This window comes from Pelophylax lessonae, assembly GCF_965119305.1.
Source record: "Pelophylax lessonae genome assembly, chromosome: 2".
NCBI classification, from domain to species: domain Eukaryota; kingdom Metazoa; phylum Chordata; class Amphibia; order Anura; family Ranidae; genus Pelophylax; species Pelophylax lessonae.
The window spans coordinates 289176052-289189204 of record NC_138769.1 but is presented as its reverse complement, the minus strand read 5'-3'; the positions used below and the strand labels follow the sequence as shown (position 1 = coordinate 289189204).

The 13153-nt window shown below is 44.2% G+C and overlaps 1 protein-coding gene and 1 pseudogene across 6 annotated transcripts in view; one reads left to right on the top strand and one right to left on the bottom strand.

The window, feature by feature from the left end:
• AMPD2 (adenosine monophosphate deaminase 2) overlaps window positions 1-13153 on the top strand; it is a 262492-nt gene that overhangs the window by 130827 nt on the left and 118512 nt on the right. For all 5 annotated transcript variants that reach the window (XM_082246180.1, XM_082246181.1, XM_082246182.1 and 2 more), the window contains exon 8: window positions 12287-12376. In XM_082246180.1, coding sequence (XP_082102306.1) covers window positions 12287-12376 — 90 coding nt within the window. The remainder of the gene's footprint in view (window positions 1-12286; window positions 12377-13153) is intronic.
• On the bottom strand, window positions 1518-2607 carry LOC309546670 (annotated as a pseudogene). Its single transcript has 2 exons — window positions 2377-2607; window positions 1518-2013 (listed from the first exon to the last, which is right to left on the bottom strand). The product of its transcript is annotated as an uncharacterized misc_RNA (transcript).

Below are 13153 nucleotides of genomic sequence, written 5' to 3'. Positions count from 1 at the left end.
TACTGGAGAAAACTGACGCAGAAGCAGACTTAAAGGTGAATTCCAGGAATTCAGCAATTTTGCAAAAAGTGCAGGCATACTATGAGTTAAGTCAAATTAGGTTCAGGTCACCTCTGGGATTTATCTCTATTTGGTATACAGTATGTGACAGTTTTATTGCACTCCCAGAGGATACACCCTGGCTGTGAGAGGAGAGAAGCACACACAGCAGCTATGCCTGCATCTGTCCTCTGCTGCTCATTCTCGGAAGCCTTTGTATTTTGTGAACATAATACAAAGGCTTCTGTGAATAGGCAGAACGAGGGGAGGGGTAGACATAGCAGTTCCTGAGACCCGAGCAAGCAGTGTTGGAGCTCCGGAAGTTATCTTCCTGGAGCACAATAAACCTGTCAGATGTAGATAATAGAGATAAGGCACCTCATTGGACTTAATTCATGGCATGCCTGCAGTTTTTATAAAGTAACTGAATTCCTGGAATTCAGCTTGAAATAGTTTTGTTCTGGCTGAAGCCTGTTTTCCATGAAGGTAATGTATGTGCACCTACTTAAACACTTGTAGCAAATAGAAAGTACCTGCACATCAGGTCTGTTTTTAACCTCTTCTGGACCGCCCCATGTACATTTACTGCAGCAGGGCGGTCTCTCTGTGCGAAATCACTTACCTATAATCAGTGTTGGGCATGTAACTTAAAAAAAGTAATTAGTTATAGTTACTAGTTACTTCTCCCAAAAACTAACTGAGTTAGTAACTGAGTTACATCAGTAAAAAAGTAACAAATTACCAGGGAAAGTAACTATCGCGTTACTTTAAAAAAATAATCAAATATGTCAAATAACTTGTATGCCCCCAATATTAAATATGTTAAATGAATGAAATGAACACTAAATAGAAGAAATTATTATTATAAAACATTGTACAGTAATCTACACTATTTTAATGGTGCTGTGGGACAATGAGACACCTCTCAAATATATTATTGTAAATATGATCATTACTATAGTGGAACAATAGATGGTTTAGACATTTTTATATTTATTTGCACAGACCTGAGACCACAACTTGCCAACAAACAAGTCTCAAAATAAATTATACTTCTTATAACTGTACCAAATATAAGTAAATAAAAAAAATAATGAATAAACTCTTTGTTGTGCAAAATAAAAATATATAACCGTCACACAACTTCACAACTGGTAGACATACTGTGTAGCCTACTTCAAGTATTTTATACTGAACAATGTACCAAAAATAAACAATAATAATAAAAAAACTCTTTGTAGTGCAAATAAAAAATATGAAACTAATATATGTAAACAAACAGGTAATGAAACATTTTATTACCTGTTTTATATAACAGTTACATATTTTAATTTGCACTGTATATTTTTATTATTATTGTTTAATGAAAAAAATGCAAAAAAAAAACAGTTGTCCCCTCTGCCTCAATTCAAATCACTGTCATGGTTTGCCAGATAAATCCAACTTTAGCTCCTAAACATTCATCCAAGCTATCCATCCTAAGTATTAAACCAGTGGTTGTATCTCAAAACCAGAAGCTTCTCAAACTTCTGGTCAGAGAGCCTATTCCTCTTTGGAGTGAAGACAAGTTTCCCAAGACTAAAGAGTCACTCTACTGGGGCACTGGATGGAGTGGCTGCATTATATCTAAGTGAAATTTTCGTTATCAGTGGAAATCCATTTAGAGAGTCTATCTCTTGTGCTCCTGACTTAAAATAATCTGCGTCTTGAGTTTCAGCGGTAGAAGAGGTGTCATCCTCCTCCTCAAAGGAAAATATCTCATCCTCTATGGCTGAGTCTCTGCTACTGCGGTGTTGTGATGTGCTGGTAGTGGTACCTGCTTGCTGGTCTTGGCCAAAGACAAGTTTCTGGCACTCCGCAGCTGACTTGCCTTGGCCTTGTCCTTTCTGACCTGTCTCCAAAGCCAACGTAATTTGAACTTGGGCAGAGTCACAGCAGCCAAGACAGCACCTCTGCAAATCTTGTTTTTATTGCCTGGAAATAAGAATGCAAAGAACATATATTATTTATTTTATTTCAGGTGCTTATATATAGTGCCATCAGTTTAAACGTATCCATATTTTGTCTTTGGAAATAGACGTATGACATGAGTGCTGCCAACATTGCTGCAGAGGTTGAAGGGGTGGGGGGTAAGCCTATCTGTCAGTACTCAGACCATACGCCGCACACTGCATCAAATTGGTCTGCATGGCTGTCATCTCAGAAGGAAGCCTCTTCTAACATTCACACATACACATACTATTGCCAATATAGACACAGGAGCAAATTAACCTACCACTACCAGATGCAATTCTTGGGTGACTGGTTAAAGATATAAAAATAAATTAAAGTTCTTACCGTCACAACTGCCTCTGGAAGGTCAACTAGGATTTTCAGGCCACTCTTCATTTCAAAGGTCTTGAAAATCAATGTCTCTAGTGTGGGTAGGAGTGTACCATGGAAACAGTTTTATTTTCCCTGAAGAATGTCTAAGGCTACTGTAAGTGGCCTCATGGCAGTACAGTACTCCCTGATGAACTGATGTTCTTGTTCTGTGATGGCTGTCATCCCAAACTTGGACGAGATGTTGTTCAGCTCACCCCTAGGAATCTCACCGATTCCAGCCAGGGCATCATAAAATTAATTCCATTTGTACTGCAAGGGACCATGGGCTTCTTGAAAATGATGTCATCCACGGTCTCTGCAGCCACCGTTGAACGACTAGCCATGTTCCATAAGCCTTTACATTTTGCCGTAGCGCTTCTGTATATCGATTTTGTTTGTGGTTTTGACAGTAACTACTTGTCAACATCAGAACATGAAACAAGGTTTAAAGTGTGAGCAGCACACCTCTGATGTGGCGGCAAAGTGATCACAATTTCACCACCATCATCATCACCACCGTTTTGTTGCAATACATCATTAATGTCCGTAAAAGTCACCTCCTCCTCATCATCCTCCTCAGTGTCCTCTTCCTCAACTGGCTGCTGGTATCTTTTAAAAGCCTTGACGAAATTGGAGCCATTATCCGTGACAGTTGATGTAATTTTATGGGATACGCCATAGGATGAGTGAATGTTGTCAAGCTCAATTGCAATAATGTCGTGAGTATGACGACCCTTGAATCTTTTGCATTCTAGTGCTGCTTTCCCTCGCTTCATGCTGTTTGGATCTATCCAATGCGCGGTTATGCCAAGATAGCTTTTATTATGTGCCATCCAAATATCGGCTGTTGTGGAAATATAGTCTACATTTTCAAAGGTCTTTTTGAGGTCGTCATTCATTCTGGCATACTCGGCATCTATGTACTTTGAAAAAGTATTTTTGCATGGCGAGCCTACCTCCTGTCTCGCAGGTATTTTCGCAATGATTGCCCGGAAAGAATCCGACTCAACTGTCGACAACGGCAGCATCTCCTCAACTATATATCTGGAAATTATTTTGTTTAATTCTGTCTGCATTATACGAGTTTGTTGTGGTGAAAAAAAATCAAGTTTCAGTTGCTTTGATGTCGTGGCTTCATCTCCTCCTTAAAAAGCGGAGCTCACGTTATCAGCTGTCTTGGCCACTAGTTTTGTGGCAGCATGAGACGATGTGAGGTGCTTCATTAAATTTGAATTACTTGTAGGGTTGAGCGAACACCTAGATGTCCGTGTTCGACGGGTTCGGCCGAACTTTAAAAAAAAGTCCGGGTCCGTGTCCCGGACTTTTACCGAACTTTTCCCGGACACCGAACCCCATTGAAGTCAATGGGGACCCGAACTTTAAGGCACTAAAATGGCTCTAAAACACCAAAGGAAAGGGCTAGAGTGCTGCAAATGGCAGCAAAACGTAATTAAGAGCATGGCAAGTGCTCTGCAAACAAATGTGGATAGGGAAATAACTTAAAACAACAAAAAAAAAACAGAAAAATAAAACAATGTTCTTCTTCATCTCTGAAGGACGAGGCCCATATGGAGTAGGAGGGAGGTTGAGGTGGTGGTGGATGTGGCGGTGACATAGGCGTGCGCACAGGGTGTGCTGGGTGTGCCTGGGCACACCCTAATCACCTAGGGCACATAGCATTGCCAGTGAGGAGATGGGAAAGATCTCCCTGGGACCTGCTCTGCTCTATTTCTCCTTGCCTACAGGTACATGGCCCCGATACATTACTCTCCCTGCTGGCAAACACATGCATGTGTATTTCAACTTTGGGGTGCACACCTTAATGCAATAGGCTGCGCACACCTATGGGCGGTGTAGGTGGAAGCGGCGGTGGAGGAGGACCAGGGCCGGATTAACAGCATCATGGGCTTGGTGCTGAGGATTTTGAAGGGCCTTAAGGGCCGTGCCTTGCCATGCACCCAGAGGAGGAAGGGTGCAGCCATGCATGCCTAATTCAACATGGGATGCTGTCTCTGAAGCCCATAAACACATCCATGCATCGCCAACTGTCCCTCCTTGTCCGGCCTTCACGCTGTGTGGGGAGGTTCTGAGGGTGCTGCCTGGGGAAGCGAGCATAGAAGCCAGACTTCTGTGTTTACAAGTGACAGAAGAGCGGTAACAGTGAATATGGCCAACCCGGGGCCTATATAAAAGGTAGGGGCCTGGAGCTGCAGCTCCAATAGCCCCTACATTAATCTGGCCCTGAGGAGGAGGACGAGGTAGCCAACACTGCTTCTTTTCAAAAATTTTAAATGAGGGTACACCCCAAAAGAGTGAGAAAGAGCAAAAATGGAACAATGGGTGGGTAAGGTCGGTATCCATTGCTATTCTGCATAAGGTACGGAAAAGTCCCGTGGGATCCATGCCTGGTTCATTTTAATGAACGTGAGCTTGTCCACATTGTCTCTGGACAGGCGGCTGCGCTTGTCTGTTATAACGCCCCCAGCCGTGCTAAATACCCGTTCAGATAATACACTGGCTGCAGGGCACGCCAGCACCTCCAAGGCGTAAAGGGCAAGCTCAAGCCATGTGCCCAATTTGGAGACCCAGAAGTTGAAGGGGGCAGACCCGTCATTCACTACATGTAGGCGTGTGCACACATACTGCTCCACCATGTTGGTAAAATGCTGCCTCCTGCTAAGACGTTCCATCTGAGCTGCTGGTGCTGCTGTTTGTTGTGGCGTGCTGACAAAGCTTTTCCACATTTCGGCCATGCTAACCCTGCCTTCTGAGGTGCTGGCGGTGCCCTGGTTGCGTTGGCGACCTCCTCCTCCTCCTCCTCTGCCTTGTGCTTCCACTGTGGCCCCGCTGTCAGATGGGAATGCCAGCAGCATGGCGTCTACCAGCGTGCGCTTGTACTCGCGCATCTTGCGATCGCGCTCCAGTGAGTGAATTAAGGACGGTACGTTGTCCTTGTAACGGGGATCCAGCAGCGTGGCCACCCAGTAATCAGCACAAGTTAGAATGTGGGCAACTCGGCGGTCGTTGTGGAGACACTGCAGCATGTAATCGCTCATGTGTGCCAGGCTGCCCAGAGGCAACGAAAGGCTGTCCTCTGTGGGAGGTGTATCGTCCGTGTCCTCTGTATCCCCCCAGCCACGCACCAGTGATGGCCATGAGCTGGCCTGGGTGCCACCCTGCTGTGAACATGGTTCCATCTCCTCCTCCAGCTCCTCCTCCTCCTCATCCTCCTCATCCTCCAGAACTGTGCCCCTGCTGGACAATTGCGTCCCTGGCGTTTGCGTGTGCAGGAACCCACCCTCGGAGCCCCTTGCGAATGACTGCCCTGAAAGCCTTGGAAATGTTACCTCTTCATCCTCCTCCTCCTCCTCATCCTGTGCCACATCCTCTTCCATCATCGCCCGAATTGTTTTTTCAAGGAGGCATAGAAGTGGGATAGTTAAGCTGAGAACGGCGTCATTGCCACTGGCCATGTTGGTGGAGTACTCAAAACAGCGCAACAAGGCACACAGGTCTCGCATGGAGGCCCAGTTAAATTAAATAGCGGAATAGAAAATATGATCCAAAAAAAGTGTATGTATATCACACGTACACAACCACACTGGGCCCCAATTACTATTGTTTGTACCCCTAAAAGGCTAGATGAGGAGTAGGGGGAGTATGGAACAGGCAGCACCCTCAAACCTTCAGAAGTATGAGATGAACCCCAACAACTTGGAAAGGTGGATCTCTCTCACACGTACCGACACAGACTATCCCGCAATTCAATTGATCCTCAAAGGTTTTTATTGAATAGCGGAATAGGAAATATGATCAAAAAAAGTGTATGTATCTCGCACGTACACAACCACACTAGGCCCCAATTACTATTGTTTGTACCCCTAAAAGGCTAGATGAGGAGTAGGGGGGGTATGGAACAGGCAGCACCCTCAAACCTTCAGAAGTATGAGATGAACCCCAACAACTTGGAAAGGTGGATCTCTCTCACACGTACCGACACAGACTATCCCCCAATTTAACTGATCCCCAAAGGTTTTTGATTAAATAGCGGAATAGAAAATATGATCCCAAAAAAGTGTATGTATATCACACGTACACAACCACACTGGGCCCCAATTACTATTGTTTGTACCCCTAAAAGGCTAGATGAGGAGTAGGGGGAGTATGGAACAGGCAGCACCCTCAAACCTTCAGAAGTATGAGATGAACCCCAACAACTTGGAAAGGTGGATCTCTCTCACACGTACCAACACAGACTATCCCCCAATTTAACTGATCCCCAAAGGTTTTTGATTAAATAGCGGAATAGAAAATATGATCCAAAAAAAGTGTATGTATATCACACGTACACAACCACACTAGGCCCCAATTACTATTGTTTGTACCCCTAAAAGGCTAGATGAGGAGTAGGGGGAGTATGGAACAGGCAGCACCCTCAAACCTTCAGAAGTATGAGATGAACCCCAACAACTTGGAAAGGTGGATCTCTCTCACATGTACCGACACAGACTATCCCGCAATTCAATTGATCCTCAAAGGTTTTTATTGAATAGCGGAATAGGAAATATGATCAAAAAAAGTGTATGTATCTCGCACGTACACAACCACACTAGGCCCCAATTACTATTGTTTGTACCCCTAAAAGGCTAGATGAGGAGTAGGGGGAGTATGGAACAGGCAGCACCCTCAAACCTTCAGAAGTATGAGATGAACCCCAACAACTTGGAAAGGTGGATCTCTCTCACACGTACCGACACAGACTATCCCCCAATTTAACTGATCCCCAAAGGTTTTTGATTAAATAGCGGAATAGAAAATATGATCCAAAAAAAGTGTATGTATATCACACGTACACAACCACACTAGGCCCCAATTACTATTGTTTGTACCCCTAAAAGGCTAGATGAGGAGTAGGGGGGGTATGGAACAGGCAGCACCCTCAAACCTTCAGAAGTATGAGATGAACCCCAACAACTTGGAAAGGTGGATCTCTCTCACACGTACCAACACAGACTATCCCCCAATTTAACTGATCCCCAAAGGTTTTTGATTAAATAGCGGAATAGAAAATATGATCCCAAAAAAGTGTATGTATATCACACGTACACAACCACACTAGGCCCCAATTACTATTGTTTGTACCCCTAAAAGGCTAGGAGTAGGGGGAGTATGGAACAGGCAGCACCCTCAAACCTTCAGAAGTATGAGATGAACCCCAACAACTTGGAAAGGTGGATCTCTCTCACACGTACCAACACAGACTATCCCCCAATTTAACTGATCCCCAAAGGTTTTTGATTAAATAGCGGAATAGAAAATATGATCCAAAAAAAGTGTATGTATATCACACGTACACAACCACACTAGGCCCCAATTACTATTGTTTGTACCCCTAAAAGGCTAGGAGTAGGGGGAGTATGGAACAGGCAGCACCCTCAAACCTTCAGAAGTATGAGATGAACCCCAACAACTTGGAAAGGTGGATCTCTCTCACACGTACCAACACAGACTATCCCCCAATTTAACTGATCCCCAAAGGTTTTTGATTAAATAGCGGAATAGAAAATATGATCCCAAAAAAGTGTATGTATATCACACGTACACAACCACACTAGGCCCCAATTACTATTGTTTGTACCCCTAAAAGGCTAGGAGTAGGGGGAGTATGGAACAGGCAGCACCCTCAAACCTTCAGAAGTATGAGATGAACCCCAACAACTTGGAAAGGTGGATCTCTCTCACACGTACCAACACAGACTATCCCCCAATTTAACTGATCCCCAAAGGTTTTTGATTAAATAGCGGAATAGAAAATATGATCCCAAAAAAGTGTATGTATATCACACGTACACAACCACACTAGGCCCCAATTACTATTGTTTGTACCCCTAAAAGGCTAGGAGTAGGGGGGAGTATGGAACAGGCAGCACCCTCAAACCTTCAGAAGTATGAGATGAACCCCAACAACTTGGAAAGGTGGATCTCTCTCACACGTACCAACACAGACTATCCCCCAATTTAACTGATCCCCAAAGGTTTTTGATTAAATAGCGGAATAGAAAATATGATCCCAAAAAAGTGTATGTATATCACACGTACACAACCACACTAGGCCCCAATTACTATTGTTTGTACCCCTAAAAGGCTAGGAGTAGGGGGAGTATGGAACAGGCAGCACCCTCAAACCTTCAGAAGTATGAGATGAACCCCAACAACTTGGAAAGGTGGATCTCTCTCACACGTACCAACACAGACTATCCCCCAATTTAACTGATCCCCAAAGGTTTTTGATTAAATAGCGGAATAGAAAATATGATCCCAAAAAAGTGTATGTATATCACACGTACACAACCACACTAGGCCCCAATTACTATTGTTTGTACCCCTAAAAGGCTAGGAGTAGGGGGAGTATGGAACAGGCAGCACCCTCAAACCTTCAGAAGTATGAGATGAACCCCAACAACTTGGAAAGGTGGATCTCTCTCACACGTACCAACACAGACTATCCCCCAATTTAACTGATCCCCAAAGGTTTTTGATTAAATAGCGGAATAGAAAATATGATCCCAAAAAAGTGTATGTATATCACACGTACACAACCACACTAGGCCCCAATTACTATTGTTTGTACCCCTAAAAGGCTAGATGAGGAGTAGGGGGAGTATGGAACAGGCAGCACCCTCAAACCTTCAGAAGTATGAGATTGTGTTCACTGTACCCCACAAAGATTGAGTTCACTGCACCCCACAATGATTGTGTTCACTGCACCCCACAAAGATTGTGTTCACTGCACCTCACAAAGATTGTGTTCACTGTACCCCCCAAAGATTGTGTTCACTGCACCCCACAAAGATTCTGTTCACTGTACCCCACAAAGATTGTGTTCACTGCACCCCAAAAAGATTGTGTTCACTGCACCCCAAAAAGGATGTTGTTCACTGCACCCCAAAAAGGATGTTGTTCACTCCACCCCAAAAAGATTGTGTTCACTGCACCCCACAAAGATTGTGTTCACTGCACCCCAAAAAGATTGTGTTCACTGCACCCCAAAAATGATTTTGTTCACTGCACCCCAAAAAGGATTTTGTTCACTGCACCCCAAAAAGGATGTTGTTCACTCCACCCCAAAAAGATTGTGTTCACTGCACCCCAAAAAGATTGTGTTCACTGCACCCCACAAAGGATTTTGTTCACTGCACCCCAAAAAGATTGTGTTCACTGCACCCCAAAAAGGATGTTGTTCACTGCACCCCAAAAAGGATTTTGTTCACTGCACCCCAAAAAGATTGTGTTCACTGCACCCCACAAAGGATTTTGTTCACTGCACCCCACAAAGATTGTGTTCACTGCACACCAAAAAGGATTGTGTTCACTGCACCCCAAAAAGATTTTGTTCACTGCACCCCAAAAAGATTGTGTTCACTGCAGCCCAAAAAGATTGTGTTCACTGCAGCCCAAAAAGATTGTGTTCACTGCAGCCCAAAAAGATTGTGTTCACTGCAGCCCAAAAAGATTGTGTTCACTGCAGCCCAAAAAGATTGTGTTCACTGCAGCTCACACACAGAAAAATGGATGTGGATCACTGACACCTGCCTATCTCCAATCCCACACCACACAGCAATATCGATTGTAGTTTGTAGAACACAGTTTCCCTAAAATTCAGCAGACTCTGTCCCTAACAGGATTGAGAAGAGATCGTAGATCAGGATTGAGTGCAGATTCACCCCACCCCCCACACAGCAATATCGATTGTAGTTTGTAGAAGACACTGACCCTATAATTCAGCAGACTCTATCCCTAAAATGCCTACAACTCGCCCTGCCTAAACACTCCGACCTGTCCCTCAATTCTATCCGGACACAAATGTTTTTTTCCTGCCTATCTTTCCCTAATCAGCAGCCAGCACGTTGATGTGTGCTCTGTCCCTGAATCTAAGCAGCATAATGACGCCGCTGCGGCTGCCTCGAACTTATAAAGACTTGGTCACATGCTTCAGACGGCCAATCACAGCTACTGAGACATTTGCAGGCATGGCTGGGATGGCTTAAGGCACACCAGTTAAACGATTGTTGATTGGCTGTTGAAAGCCCGCCATGAAAAGAGCGCCAAAGCATGCAAAACCCGGAAATAAAACGACCGAACACGGATTTTTACCCGAACATACAGTAAAGTGTCCGTGTCCGTGTTCGGGTACAAAAAATCCAATTATTCGGTACGAACACGAATAATACAGTCCGTGTTCGCTCAACACTAATTACTTGCCACCGACGTGGAGAGACTCTTATTTCCTGTGCATAAGTTGCATGTTACAAAAACATTCTTGCCTTTCACCTCAATGAGGGATAAGTAGTGCTCATACTTCCAGTTTGTGAAAGCTACCTTTGTACTTATTGTATTTGCAATCGCTCTGACTCCTGGTCGTCGTCGGTGTGTGCGACTGTGTCTGTGCGTGTGTGTGTGAACTGAACAGCAGTAATACAAAAAAATATTTCAAAGGACTTGTAATAATAATAATAATAATGGTTCAATGCAGGTGCTGGAGATGATGACGAGGTATCCATATAAGAGTGTTTTTAAAGCCTTGCCCTTGATATCATATGCACTGTCTGTACTGTACTGTGGTGATGGTGAATCCTGATTCCTGAGTGGTACCTGCGTAGTATTTGCTGAGTATTACCGACTGCGTGGTATTTGCTGAGTATTACCGACTGCGTGGTATTTGCTGAGCGGTACCGACTGTGTGGTACACTGGTACGGTACCTGAGTGGTATTTGCTAAGTGGCACTGGTGGTACCTGAGTGGTATTTGCTGAGTGGCACTGGTGAGTCCACTCCAGTCCTGACTGTGGTATTTTATGTTTTTTTTTTTTTTTTTGGTACCTGCTGCTGGCTGGTGGTGGCTGGTGGTGGTGTGGCACACTGGTGGGGTCTGAGTCCTAAGTCCTGACTGTGGTAACAGTATTTTTTATTTATTTTTTGGTATCTGTTGGCTGGCTGGTGGATAGTGGTGGCTGGTGGCTGGTGGATGGTGGTGTGGCCTGAACAGGCGCACTGGTGGGGTCCGTCTGGCTCCGTCCTACAGGCTGTCTGTCTGCTGTCCCTTCTGTGGCACTCCAGTGGCTGTGCCTGTCTGACTGTGGTGGACTGGTGGAGTGGTGGTATTATTATTATATATATAAGATATATATATATATTTCAATTATGTATGGCCTGGCTGGCGCGCTGTGAGTCCTGGGCTGGCTGCAACTCTCTCTCCTCTCAATCAGTACCGCGGACAGCGCTGGCAGGGTCATAGAGGAGAGGAGTGAGGAGGAGTTACACTACTGCCATCTAGTGGCGGTAGATGTAATTGCGGTAACGTCGCTTAAGTAATGGGAACGGCGTTACCGCAGGGGGAAAAGAAATCAATTAGATTACTAATTACCCGTAAAAGTAACAGCGTTACTAACGCCGTTTACTTTTAATGCCGTTATTCCCATCACTCCCTGTAAGTGACTCACGGCCGCAGGTAGAGGGTGCACGCGTTTGTGCATCTGCCGGCCCAGCGGTGATCGTATTAGATTCAGAACTGACCAATCATCAGGTCCAGGCCAATGATTTATGGCCTGGATCTGCTGATTGGTTCTGATGAATCGCAGGGCGTCCTGTGCCTGTGTAATGAAAACACAGGCACAGGGAATTATGCAATCTTCTCTCCTGGAGGCCTTTTCGGTTCCAGCGTGAGAGAAAAGAGCATCTAGAGTAAGAACAAGTGCTACAATGACACCAGAACATTTGTATATAACTCTTCTGGTTAACTATATTAATGAAATGTGATATCTTCCTTTTAATTACCAGAAATAAACTCCTTTGTTTCATATTAATCTATACATTTTTCTTCACAGGACGACAGAGCTTGACCTTCCATACCCAGATCTGCAGGAATTTGTTGCGGATATGAATGTCCTTATGGCTCTTATTATTAATGGCCCCATGTGAGTAAACTTGAATTGAGGAGGAAACACATGACTACTGCATGTTAGATGACTTGAGGTACTGTATATACAGATGGTAAATGACATGGTACTGCCAGTTCCCTGTCTACTAGATGCATTGATAGAACTAAGGTTTCCTTTTTTTATGTAAATGCTAAAGTTGCAAGTTAAAACTAGCACACATGCAAAATTATGCCTTGTGGCTTTTCTAGAATGTCTCCCACTGTGTGCAGGACTTGGATTCTCTATGATCTCTTTGCTTCAGCTCCTGTGGCTGCACAGCCCTGAGGTCATAGGTCTTGTACATCTCATTCTTAGTATGTCCTTATGTTCCTACATTTGTATAAGGGACAGAGACTATCACTGCAAAGAACAATCTGGCCCCTCTCAGTCCTGCGTTCTCTCTTCTCATTCGATAGACATCTGCATTTTTTAAGACAAATAACCAGTGGACGATCAAAAAGGAGACAGGGAGGATTAGGGAGGGCTAGAAATGCTCTATTACACACACAATAACTGGCAAAGAATTAACATTTTTTCTACATAAAACCTCTGTGAGGGAATGATGATATTGCTTCACTCACATGATAACACTACCCTAATCACATCCTTTTAATGCAGGGGAAAAACTAGGAAAGATGGCATGTGGATAGTTTGAAATATGGATAATGCAAAAGATAACATAGATTAGGAAGCATGCATGCATGCATTCACAACGTTTAAAGGAGAAGTATGGCCAAAGATCTTTTGACCATACTTCTCCTGTGGATCCCAGGC